Source organism: Malania oleifera, chromosome 1 (genome assembly GCF_029873635.1).
Source record: "Malania oleifera isolate guangnan ecotype guangnan chromosome 1, ASM2987363v1, whole genome shotgun sequence".
In the NCBI taxonomy this organism is placed as follows: domain Eukaryota; kingdom Viridiplantae; phylum Streptophyta; class Magnoliopsida; order Santalales; family Ximeniaceae; genus Malania; species Malania oleifera.
In genome coordinates, this window is record NC_080417.1 from 10,863,302 (window position 1) to 10,877,493 (window position 14,192).

The window sequence follows — 14,192 nt, forward strand, 5'->3', positions numbered from 1 at the left end:
TTACTGAATTCCGCTACCCGAAGTGCATATTCCACTTTCTGTGCATGTCCTACGACTCCCATTCACACCATTGCTTGCTATTGCTCCTCGATCCACATAATTTACCATATTAATGACACAAAAGATTATAAGTAACCTGCAAACAGAAATGTTAAATCATTTACATGCTAAAAATGTTCAGTCATTTACATGGCATCAAAATTAACAGTTGGAAATTTTCATCTCTCGTGCCTTCTCAGAAAAATTGGATGTGAAACCAAGGAGGCATACCAATTCAACATTTCAAGTTCAGGAAAGCATTTTGAGCTCACATTAAAATCCATAGAACAGTACAATCCCCTTTCCTTCAAGCTCCAAGAATACTCCCCCAAAGTATTTAGGTTACAGATCAGCATTTTTCTGGTTGCAACATTTTTCAAACGGTTGATGTGCGTGTAGTAGCAGTGAAAATAGAGACTGTTTTACTTCAAAAATAGAGAGGGCAGAAAGAAAATACAAATACATCAACTGGTTATATAGCACAAGAGTTCCATAATCGAAGAAAAAAAAATCCTAATAGAAAAAGAAAGTTTATCAAGAAAGGAAGAAAATACAAGACAGACAATAAATTATTTCCAATACAAACCACAAAAAAAATAAAATAAAAGAAAAGTAAAGAGAAACAAATAAATATAATAAAGAAATGAAGAAATAAAGAAAACGAAAATCAATCAAACAAAGCGCACGTCTCCAACCAAGCATCCAAAAAAACAGCAAAAACTACACACCAACATAATCTTTTGGCATCTAAGCCTTCCAAAATCAATATTCCAGGAAATGCCCAGAATCCGAATGCCCTATTTTCTTCACCAGCATAAAATTCAAATTGGAACTGCGATCCAAAATTTCAGTCGAGGACACAATAAAATGCAAAATTCACAAGTGTACTCCACAATTTCACCACTCGCACACCTACGGAAACTCAATACAGCGCTACTTCAACGTAGTGATTCGAAAAAATAAAAGACAGAAGACACGCAGTGACCTCCAAAAATACAATGCAAAAAAAATGGTTTCGATTCAATTTGGCGGTGGAGCAGAGGAGGCACGGTACCTTTTGGGGGTGAACCATGAAGGCTTCGGAGACGAATCTCTGTTCGCGCTCCTCGCCATTTCGTTGTCGACGGAGAGAAACGCAGAGAGCTTGGGTTGCTCGGGGGGCTGTGGAGGTCCTCCAGCTGCCATTCCTCGGTCCGATTGCGGATGTTTTAAGCCAAAAAATATCCTCCGGGGAGTCCAAAAGTCCAAAGGCGTTAATTTCGAGGAGCACTTCTTTACTTTTTGCCTTTCTTGCTTTTTCTTGAAGAGTAAAAAAAAAATATACAAAGAAGAATGGCAATGAACGTGGCATTCAAGTTAGTTTGTGATTAGAGAGATTTAATAGGAAAATCCCGCGATCTCATTTTTTAGCATTATTTCTGTTTTTTTTTTTTTTCTTTTATATCAAAAGAGATAAGGCTCTAAAAATGTATTCATTTACTTTGTTGTTTTTTATTTTTTTTTATTTTTTATTTGTAACAAATTTTAATTTTATAATTTCCATTTAAATTTTTATTTTATACATAAATTTAATTCAAATCAAAATAAAATAATCATATAAATTTAAAATATAATTAAAATAAAAATATTCGTCAACTTCTAAAAATTAAAAAAAAATCAAAGATTTTACTATTTTTTAATTTTCATGTAAAAATGATTCTTATAAAGTGAATTTTAATATATAACAATTAAGTAATAAAATAATTTTTATTTTATTATAATATTTTTAGTTTTTGTTTTTTACACTTTTGTTATTTCAAACATATTTTTAACCATTATCTAATTTAAAGATAAAAATGAACATTAGTTCAACTAATTTTAGTTTTATAAATATTAACCAAATGAGCTAATGATTTTTTATTTTTTGTTTGTATTTTTGTTTCATTTTGCTAACCCTTAAAGTTTCAGATATGCATTATTGACCCACAACCAAATAATTTAAGTTTTTAAGTAAAGTAGTAATCTAACATGGTATCAGAACCAAGTTATGAGGAGGTCATGGGTTCTATTATTGTCATCCGCATTTATTTTTATGGTGTTTTAAAAAAAATTGTGTTCCCTATCATGAGCGTTATTTATTGTATGTTTATCTCTTCGCGTGCTCTCGGTCTCGGGTTACACGTGCAGGAGAGTGTTAAAACTTGATATGCATTATTGGCTCACAATCCAATAGTTTAACCTTTTAGGAAAAATGATAATATTACAATTCTGACTCTCTCACTCATATGACAATGAGGTTCATTCCTTATATAACGATCCAACGTGTATGTAGAGTTCAATCATCCAATAAAAAATCATGGAATAATTGTTTGATCAATTATTTTTAAGTCAATACATGATTTTGAAACTTTAGAAATTAAGACATCACATCAACCCACTAAGCTTGAATAGAAAATGAACTATATATCATTTACCTCTAACCAAAAAAGAAATCTTATTCACAACCATTATCAATTAAGAATTTTTTTAACAAATATTATAATAAGAGGGATATAAAAAGAACTTTTTTGACATCACTTGATAGTAGATTCAATTAACCTTAATTGCACTACCATTTGCATTTAAGATATAATATTGATTGAAGTTCAAATATTAAATTTAGAATTTTATAGAATTCCATTTTGTACTTGTTGACCTGATAGGTCACACCCAGTTTTGATTATGACAAATACTCTTGGTACTAATGGTTGTACTGAGAATTGCATGCAGGTTCACTTTGTGCGCTCTTCAAAACTAAAAGTCATATCATGATGGCGTGTAATGTTCGTGCCGAAAAAATGAAGATCTGCGTGTTGTGTATTGTATTTTGTATTTATTAGTATAGTTCTTCATTCTGGGATGTAAATTTAATTATGAACTGTGCACTCCTATGGCTTGTAATAATTTGCATTATGCATGATAGATAGGTATGCTCAAATTGACTATAGTTGGACTTTAGGTAGCTACACTAAAAACACAAGTCCCCAACATCACTTATCATAATCACGGGAATTCAATTAAAGATGAAATGAACTTAAATACAAAAGTTGAGAGGGTTCGGGTGACCGAACGACCGAACCTAGGCCGTGTAAAATGGCTCGGGCGACCGAACTAGTCAACATGTTGACTTAAGTGTTCGGGCACCCGAACCAAATTTGAACGTATCTTCCCCGGGCACTCGAGCTTTTGTCAAAGCACTTTTCAACTACCTAGGTGACCGAATAACTGCGTTCAAATTGGGCTTGGGCGACCTAATCTCCTAGTACGGTTGACTGAATTGTGAGTCAAGCACCCGAATTATCTAACAAATGCTACTGACTTTGTTTCGGCCTATCGTCTCACCCTTCAGGAACCCGAACCTCTAAAAGTTGAATTTTTGACTGTGTCTGTTCGGGCACCCGAACCTTGCAGGTTAAAATATTTTTTACCAAATTTTTAAATGGGGTATAATGAGTTAATATTCTTAATGGTCTTTTAAACAAATTTAATTATGTCCATTATGTCCCCAACGGTCAAAAATTTCTCGTTGCCTATATATACCCATTCATTTATAATAATTAGTAAGGATTAGCAAACTTGATTAGACAAAAGTTCTCTCAACATCCAAAATCCTTTATTAGCCAAATAATACTTCCAAACACTCACATACTCCTCATTTTTTACTTTTCCAAACATTGTAAGTATTTTCCAAGGCTATTGTGTTTAATCTCTATAATTAAAACTCTCATTTGCATTATTGTTTGATTGATTTTATTTGAGCGTTTAGCATTAAAGTTCTTCCACCGATTTCATTTGATAAATCTAGTGTGGAAAGACTTTAAGAGTTGTGGTTCTTGCATTGTTGTTGCAAGATACCTAAACCAAGATTTTGTGTGCAAAAATCCTTTTCAAAAAGCTAGTACTTCAAACAACTCCATTGTGCCTTGAATATTAGAATATATTATTGAGTTTGTTTGGTTGAACTTGCTTAGCATATTTTGAAACCCTGATCTGAGTTGTGTTATTCACATAGTGCATTTCAAATATTGCTTGAATATACACTCTAGATCTGAACTGAAAATCTATACGTGATTGAGTGTTTAGCACACATTAGAGCACTGAGCATATTTACATATCATTCGTACTTGCATTATTGATTGAACCATGTTGGTGCACACATCAGCTTGTCTAGAAGCATATTTTCGTGTACAAACATTTTATACACACTGGTTGTATTCTAGACGCGGGCCTAAAGAGGGAGACTAACCCTGTAGAATAGTCTCAGATTGGCTTAGACCCGGTTTGTTAAGGTGTGTTGGTTAAGGTCAACCCTTTTAAGTGACCTGTTTGTATAAGTGCTGCTCCACCCATTTAAATAAGTATTATAGTGGTAATCCTTGTGCTGGTGTGGCCAAGGCGGAGACGTAGGCACAGTTGGCCAAACCACGATAACATATTATGTGTATTCTTTACATTTCTACTCTTTACCTTTACTGCACGTGTATGTTTTTCTGTTGATTGCGTCGACTGCCCTAGGTTGTATTTCACTGTTGATAAAACCAGTTAACCTAGGAATAAAATTTTAAATACTTAATTCACCTCCCCTCTTGGGGTTGCACCAACTCTATCAATTGGTATCACAGCCTCGTAACCTAGATTTATACGTCATTTAGTTAAAAGATCATGATGGCTCGTGTTTGTGCATCCCCTTTATGTGATGGAAGATTGATCATACACCCACCTATATTATGTGGTAATGATTATGCTATATGGAAATTTAAAATGACCGTATATGTGAAAGCTTTAAATTGGAAATTTTAGAAAGTCACTTATCAAGGTGATTGTGTGCCTATGAAATCTATTGGGTGTACTGATATTCCTAAATCTGAGTGTGAATTGAATGATCATGATATGAACTTAGTACAGGTAAACTTTGATGCCTTGAATACCTTACTGCATGCTTTAGATTCTAATGTTTTATGTGAGGTTATAGCGTGCTGTAATGCTAAGTAGATTTGGGATGAACTTGAGAGGAGATATGGAGCACCCATGCAAAACAAGGTGATCTCTCCATGTGACTCAAGCTCTATCGATCTTGAGGAAGGTAACCAAGTCTTTGTTGCTTTAACTAATGATGAGGTTATCTCTATTCCTTATGCTTTAGTAGATAAATATGAAAATGATTCATGTTATGATTTGAATGATATGTCTGATTGTGAATCATATGATAGTAGTGATAGTGAGAGCATGCCTACTTATGAAAAACTGCAAATTGAATATATTAGGTCTCATAAGTAACTTGTTAAATCAAATAAGAAATCTTTTATGCTGAAAAACAAGTAAGATGCATGCATTAAAGAATGTGACGCAAAAGTTCTTGCTGAAAGAGAAAGTAATTTGAAAATTAAAAGACTAGAAAGTAAGAATGAATCATTAGAAGATGAATTAACTGTTTTGAAATCTAAAGTTTCTAATGATGATGAAAAGAACCACATGATTGCAGATCTTAAGAGTAAAACAAACAATATGTCTAAAGAACTTTTGAAACTTCAGAATGCTTGCAAAGATTTAGAAAACTCAAAAATTCAAGATCTAGAGAAGAAAATAAAAGAACAATCTAAGATCATCTTAACGTTCACTAGAGGCAAGGAAAACTTTGATAAACTGCTAGGTGCACAAAAGATGACCTTAGATATGGAGGTATAGGTTACAATGTGATTGAAAATAAGATAAGAAAGAGCCTATACATAGGGTACTTTGTAAAAAAATCAAAATATTATGCTAGTACCTCATCTAGTCCATACAATCACGCCACATATATCTTATGTAAAAAGAAGGGGCACACAAAATTTGATTGCTCGTTTAAAAGAAAAGATGTGAAACCTAAACAAGTATGTAAAATTAAGGAATCACCAACTCCTAACCCATTTAGAATAAGAGGAAGAAAAATGATATGGGTTGTTAAGAAAGAAAACCTATTGAAATTCAATGAAGAATTTGTTCAAACAGGAATTGCATGATCACATAATTTTTCCTTAGTAGATAGGATTAGCTATAGGGGGTTGTATCTTCTAAAGGCTTAGGAAGTGGTTCGGGGCTGAAAATGTAAAATATTGGCATATGATCTTATACACTACGTACTTTTAAAAATCAAGCCAATCCGCAAATACAAGCACATAACCAATTTGGACTTAATGCATATATTCATTGATTAAAATAGAAAATCATTGGTTGTTTGAATAAAAATTCACTTCTGAATGGACATGGCTTGTTTGCCTTGTATTTAAGTTTCAAAGTGTAAGAATCCGAACCGTGATGAGTGGGTTTAAATATTTAAAGAGAGGGGCAAATTGGGAACTTGGTACATTTTGTCGAAGAAGCCAGATTTCGTCAACTTTGTAAGTCTCTTCGATGAAGCTCAGAGACTCATTGATGAGGAGAAGTCAAAGAGTCTCGAAAAAATCGAAGATCCCAGACTCATCGACGAGGCCACCGATTCGTCGACAAAGGCAATGGAAGATTCGTTGACGAGTGCGCCATTTCGTCGACGAAGTTACCCAGGTCAAAGGGCTATAAATATCAAATTTCATTACTTCTTCATTAAGAAACTTCAAACATATCCCTCTCTCTCTCTCTCTATAACTCTCCATACTCTCTCTCTCTCTAGATTTCTTCGTCCATCATTGATGGAATTGGGAATCTGAAGTTACCACGAGGATCGTGGAAGGATTCTCTACAATTTTTACGGATTGGAATCTCGTTTCAAAAATTTTCGGGTTTTGGCGAAAAATCGAGGTAAGGCTCGGTTTTCATTTTTGATTCGGTAGTTTTGTATGAAACTGTCTTGTGAGCATATTCTGTATTGTGATTTGTAGGTTTTGGAACTCGGTTCGCTGTTTAGGGGCCTTGGAGTTCGGGATTTGCTATTCGGGGAAAAGGTAAGGGGAACTGTGTTTATATTGGTTATTTTTTAAATCGGACTCGGTGAAACTGTGGTCCACGATCCTGTGTGTGTGTTTGGCTACTCATTTAGGGGAATCCAATGGGGAAAACTATGGGTTTTTTATTATTACAGTTTTGGGAAAAAGGGGGCGATGGGCTGCCTCCCTGGTTTTGTTGAAACTGAGCGTATATGTTGATTTATACTGGATTATTGGGATGGTCGTGCCTTGACTTGTTTAAGCTGTATTTGTTTGGAAAACCATGATTTAGATTACCAAATGGATATGGTTTGTTTGGTTATATGAGCATGCATGTGTGTGTGATATGTTGAAATGCTAGTAGGAACGCGATTCCGAAATTATTCCAGGTACTGGGAGTGTCCGGCTCTATATCCGATGGCGTGATCCTATTCTGGCAGATCAGGCCGAAGGGTGTGGATCCACCAGTTAGCGCCGGTATGATGCCATGGGAGTCGGGGACTAGCTATGTGCCGGTGGCGCCGTGTTCGTGGGTTGGCTATGGGCCAACGCCGTATGTCGCGGGCCGGCTTTAGGACGAAGAGTGTGACGACACCAAGATTGCTGATCATGCGTACGTGTATGTGTGCATGTACTAGATTGCATTTAACTGCGTGTGTTGCATCGTGATAACACTCAAATGCCACACACCGATATAACCTATGTTCTTCCTTGCTGAGAGGTGTCTCACCCCTGCTGTACGTACATTTTTACAGGTTCTTCGAGTAACCGGAACTGGCGTCCTGGTGTAGAGAGCGTAGTGGCCGGTGTACAGCAGTTAGTGCTTGGGTAAGCGTTAGGACTGTATTTTTGGTGGGTTGCCATTTTGAGATGTATTTGGGCACTCATTTGTACATTTTGATAGAGTCATGTTCTGCTCTTGTATAGACTCTAGTATGATACTGTATATGTTGTTATAGAATGACCCTTCTCCATTGCGTATATGATTTTGATTGGATGTTATTTAGGGTGCCTGGGAACCCCACGGGGCCGGACCCTCATCCATTGTACTGTATCTTTAGATGTTTTATCGGATACAAGGACAGGTTAGGTTACATTTCACCCCCGAGTCCCATTTCTGGGTTTGGGGCGTGACAGCTTGGTATTAGAGCTAACCAAGTTACTAGATCTTGTAGACTTGGTTAGGCTTAGTTGTGAGTACATACCAGAGTATAGGATGTGGATATGGGTAGAGTTAGATGAGGGTTATTTGGTTACTAGACCGAGATTTGTTGACGGTATTCCGTGTTTTTTCTGGGATGACGATTCTAGTAAAAGTAGGGCAGATCATTGATGACTTTCATGTCGGCATGATAGGACAAACCTAAACCTGGCAGGGAGTAGTTAACACGATTAGTGTGGATCATTGTGTTAACTGTATTGCAAAATTTGACTCAAGGTTCTTTTTATGTTTCTACATCTTTATTAATGCTTTAACTATAATTAATTTCATCCTTATGTCACTACTTGGGTGGGTGGCCTAGTGGTAAGGAACCGGCCGTGCATCCATGTGATCGCGGGTTCGAGTCCCCACTACGTCCAAGTGGTCTCATGTCCTGGCCTTACTTCGGGGGTAAGTGAGCTATAGCCAATGATTTCCACCCATGAGGCATTTTTTTTTTTTTTCAAACTGCAAGAGTACCCCTTATATATATATATATATATATATATATATATAATAATGAAATATATATATATATATATATATTTCATTATTATTATTATTATACCAAATATATGTTGGGCATGTTTGGTCGATTGATGATTTGACATTGGTTAGTTATTTGAAGAAAATTAGTTAATTTTTATATTGCTTTCGTTAATGAAATTTTTACTATATAAAGTTTTTTTTTTTTTTTTTTATAAAAAAAATTAAGTTGTATTAACTTTTATAAATTTATACAAAATTTAAGATTTTGTCAAAATTTATACTCCTAAATCAAACTTGGATACTTGATGGAAATTGAATATGCAATGGAAAAAAAAAAAAAGATATACATATTTAACTTGCACATGCTAAGGGATTTTTTTTTTGAATTTAATTATAATAAGTAATATTTAAATAATATTCAATTCCTTATATACTAATACAAAATAAAAATTAAAGATTTTGTCAAAATATATATTCCAAAATTAAGCTTGAATGTTTTGTTGATAACTGAATATGTAATGTAAAAATATATATTCATATCCAACTTATACATGCAAAGAAATTTTGGGTAAATTCAGATTTAATAATAGACCGTTTGTTCATATTTATTTGTATGCGTAGCACTTCTAAATTCAGTAGGGTCTAATGGGTTATTTCTTATATATTTAGTGAAAATAAAAACAGTGAAAATAATTAAATCTCAAATATTATTATTATATTTATATATATATATATAAATTTTAAATTATTAATGCATTTGACAATTAATTATGAATCATCAATATGGGTACGTGTTTATACAAACATAAATAACATATTTAAATTAATTAACATGTCTTCAATAATACTACTATTTTTCTTAGAGAATTTATAATTATTACCTGTCCTTGAGAGCCTTCACGTAAATCTCATTTCCTCCAATGCTACTATCTTTAGGATCCATTCTTAAATAATGATCAAATATTATTTTAAAATCATAAATCTATTATTAACGTATAATAATATAACAAACTAAAATAAATATTCTAAACTACCCAATCCTACCCAAATCATGTTTTATATCTAAGTTTTGGTAAAATTTATATATTAGAGTATGCAGAACTTATATCCTATGCTCTGGTAAAATATATATATATTTTTTTAAAGTCTACAGAACCTATAACCTATTTCTCTGATACCAAATGTAACACCCCGACTGCGAGGGGTCTGGGATATTAACATTTTACTATTGATTTACAGCGGAAGCAAATAAACTCAATTATTATTAAACCAGAGCGCTAATTATCCATATTACAATCATTTATTTCAAAAAAAGAAAAATTACACAAACATAAATATCTGAAACCATATTAATATTTCTAATCAATCTTTATTTTTCTAATCCCCACCTACATGCTTGCTAAGCCTGATTTCCGATATGTCATTCAGAGTTATCTGAAATAAAATATGATTGGGGTGAGACAACGTTGAGTAAGTAAATAAGATTATTATTAGTGTGTGGCCAAAATGAGCTTTTAAAAAATTTCATAAAATAATATTTAATACTATAACTTCAAGACTGCTTTTAGAATAAATATAAATTTAAAAATTTATGCATAAAACTTTTGTCATCAATTTCAACAATAAATTTTTATAATCATATACTATAATTGTTAAATTAAACTTTTAACTTTAAAACTGTAAAAATATTTAATGATAAACATACATATACTTTTCCTTAGATCGTCATTTAAGCACCAAAATGATCATTTTCGCGTAAACTTATACTTTTCCTTCAAATCATCAATAACTTTGTACACGTAATTAAATATGTATAAACATATATTATAAAAACCACCCTTAGGCCTGTTTGCCGTAAGTCATGTTTACCCCCATGACTGGGTTGTGTGGTCCGAAGACTGGACTTAGCTGGATGGCCGACCAAGCTAAATCAACGTACGTAAACTTTAAGTGAGATTTTCTTTATTAAGTCCTGGTCCGGAACCAGGTGTGCACTCAGGAGAAATCCACTAACATAAATAACCACTCTGTAAACAGTGTGGGTGCACTCTGATCCGTATAAACTTTAAACTGCGGTAACGAGCATCTGTAACTTTGAACTTTCGTTGTCATAAGGGGTTTTAAAATCATCTTATTATAATTTATGCAATTTAAAATAATATCGTAAAAATCTCATCTTTACTCATATTTTCATAAAAAAAATGTAACGTAAAAATAAACTCATGCCACACAATTTTTGTGTTAGAAATATATATAATTTTATTTTTGAATAGAAAGAAATGTCAAAAAATTTACCCGAATGGATTAGAACATTTCTTAACCCAAAAATAGATGCAAGTATATTAAAGATAGAACTTGTATAATTAAATATGCGTAAAAATAAACTCATGGAAATTTTGTGCAACTAATTAACATAATTGAAATTTACTTATAAAATAAACTCGGGTATAAATTTTAAATAAAAAAAACTAACATAATCAAAATTTACTTACCTTCTTCCTTACGAATACTGTAACTATCTCTAAGAAATGAGATCGGAAAGAGTGGGTGATTGAGAACTTACTCAAAAATTCTCTCTCCACCACAATTTCTTTCACTCACTAATTCTTCTATTCCTTAGAAAATTGTTGTGAAAAATGAAGATTGAGAGCTCCCTATTTATAGGAAAATTTTGGAGAATAAATGAAATTTATAAAAGTGTGGGGAGATGGGTAAAATTATAATTTTTAAAAATTAAAGAATGGGCAAGGTATGGGTTGAGTATGGGATGGGGATGGAGGCCATGTGGGAGTACTTGCCACCATTCCCATTAAATAATTTTTTAATTAATTACTTATCTAATTAATCAATTAGTTAATTAATTATTTTATTATTTCATTATTTTTCTTAATCATTATTATTATCATTGTTATTACTTTTAAACTATTTTTAGTATTTATTTATTTATTTATTTTTTTAATAAGAATTAAATTTAAATTTTGAAAACTCACGTTCACATGGTCTTATGGGTCCTACACAACTTCGAGACCCAAATGGATCCTATGAAACTCCAATAATCCTCATACTATTTTATGCGTCCTACATAACTTTGAGACTCGTGTAAACCTCTACATGGCTTCGGGACTCATGTGGGCCTCACACAGTCTTGTGGGCCCCGCATAGGATACTTATATTATTATTATTTTATCATATATTTTTACAAATTATATTAGTCAAAACATTATTTTATGTACTTATTTACGTATATAAACAGTGTCTTATGGCTCTGGGGCTCATGTGGACCCCACATATGATACCTATATTATTATCATCTTATTATGCATTTCTACAAATTATGTTTATCAAAATACTATTTTATGTATATATACTTATTTACGTGTACAAACAGTGTCTATCCTGTTTATCCTATTAAATTCCATTTTGACCAAGCCGACCTTTAGGGAGCAACTGAGCCGCAATGGTCTCTGAGCACTCGCTTAGACAAGGTATTTCTTATGCATCAAACATGGAATCAAAGATCCTACAAAAAAACACTTCTGTATTTAACTCAATGACCATTTTTATTATTTTATTATTATTGTGTTTTAATCATATATATATTTTTGGGTCATCACATCTGCTGTGCCTCGAGGTTTGACAAGGCAGGTATTACGAGAGATCAGGCGGAGTCTGAGGAGACGCGAGCACTCTCCTACTACTGCGGGGTGTGTAATAACTCGAAAAAAGAAAAAATTTTAAAAAAAATTAATTAATTAATTAATTAAAAAATTTAAAATTAAAAGTAATTATTGATTAGCTAATCAGTTAAATATTATTAAATTAATGTATTAAATAAACAAATAAAGAAAATAGAAAAAAAATTATATTTAATTAAAATTATTCATTAGTAATTAATTAGTTAAACATTATTAACTTGAAATAATTAATGTAATTAAAATGATGATTATATATATATGAATATATAAGGATAAGATATATATATATATATATATGTAAGTTAAGTTAAAGTAAAAGTAAGTTTAAAAAAAAAAAAACCTAAAGGAAGCCTGAAGCTTTCTGCACAATTTTGCATTCATCTTTTAGGTTTCATCTTTCTCTCACTGTCTCTATCTCCGTCTACGTCTGCGTCTCCTCTCTCTTTTCCCTTATTTCTCGACAGATATTTGACCGATCGGGAAACGGAAGGTGTCGTTGGATTCGTAACTCCGCCACTGACATTTCTATTAGAGCAGATTTGTCGTGGGAACGGCTTACGCACTGCTATTGGGGAAAGGTAATTTTTTCCCATTTTCTCAATTTTACTTTAAATCTGCCGTTGAATCGACGATCAGGTACCACCATGGGGTCCTAATCGTCGTTGTCGTCATTTTGACGTAGGTAATTTTTCAATTGGGGTTTTCTAGGCTCTACTCCAAAGTGAGAGTGAGATTTGATAAATTTGGCAATTTGGCTAAATTTAAGGGTATATTTATTTATTTAGAAATTATGGCCCTAGGAAATATTTAAATAATATTTTATTCAGGAATAATTTATTGGAGTTAGGAACTTTTTATTCAGGGTCCGGGTGAGCGCCACAGGTATTTTTTGGAGTTCCTGTTGGGGTAGTTCAAGAAACTAAGTAAGGAGAAAAATATATATTAAATCATAATTTTTATGAATTTAATGAAAAAATAAATTGTGTTATATGTACGTGTATATATTTCAGTATGGGTAAAATGCCAACTGTTTAAATTATATTTTTTTCTGAGTTTAGGGCTGTTTATTATATATGTATATGCGAAAATGAACTGATGAAAGTGGGAAATATTTTCAGGATAATTAAGTAAGAAATGAAAGGTATTTTCAGTATATAAACATTAAATGTTGGTTGACTTATTTTACAGGCAGTGTATGAATTTTATTGTTAAATTGTGTGGCATGAGATTCTGTGCAAATATATGTTAAATGTATGAGATGCAGGCTAAGTAAGTAAAGCAATGAAAATAAAATATGATATGGACAATGTTGCCTGTGTATGTTAAATGCAACTATGTAAATGTAAGACAGCTGAAAGACAGCCATGTTAGCAGATCTAGCACACTTCTGTGTAAACTAACTGATGACAGCTAAAAGGAGCTGTGTTAGCAGATCTAGCACGTTTCTACGTAGACTAATTGATAATGGCTAAAGACCAGCTGTAGTTCGAAGTAATGAAATGAAATGTTATGCAATGAAATGACGATGAAAAGGCAATGAAATGAAATGATAAAGGTAAATGATGTAAATGGGAAAGAGTCACTCAAAGTGAAACGAATGCAAAGTTAAGTTATAAACAGGAATAAATGTGCATGAATGTATAATGACAGAAAAGAATGATGTATTATGATAATAGAAGTATGTATGTACGTAGAACATGTTACGATTGGGCGAGACGTACCTTTCGCCTGAGGGCTTGCTGAGTAAGGCTAGTGCACTAGTAGCTTCTGATGTGGCAGCAGCTGCATAACGCGCTAGGGCAGAAGGAACCTACTTGTATGGGCGGGTAGAATTCCCTATCCTTAGGGCCT

The 14,192-nt window shown here is 32.8% G+C and overlaps 1 protein-coding gene across 1 annotated transcript in view; it reads right to left on the reverse strand.

Annotated features, from left to right (window-relative positions):
* LOC131152421 (probable sphingolipid transporter spinster homolog 2) overlaps positions 1-1,349 on the reverse strand; it is a 41,782-nt gene extending 40,433 nt beyond the window's left edge. The window contains exons 1-2 of the mRNA XM_058104301.1: positions 1,094-1,349; positions 5-136 (exon numbers count right to left, since the gene is read on the reverse strand). Of these exons, the coding sequence (XP_057960284.1) occupies positions 5-136; positions 1,094-1,224 (263 nt within the window). The 5' untranslated portion in view covers positions 1,225-1,349. The remainder of the gene's footprint in view (positions 1-4; positions 137-1,093) is intronic.
* Between the last annotated feature and the right edge of the window lie 12,843 nt (positions 1,350-14,192).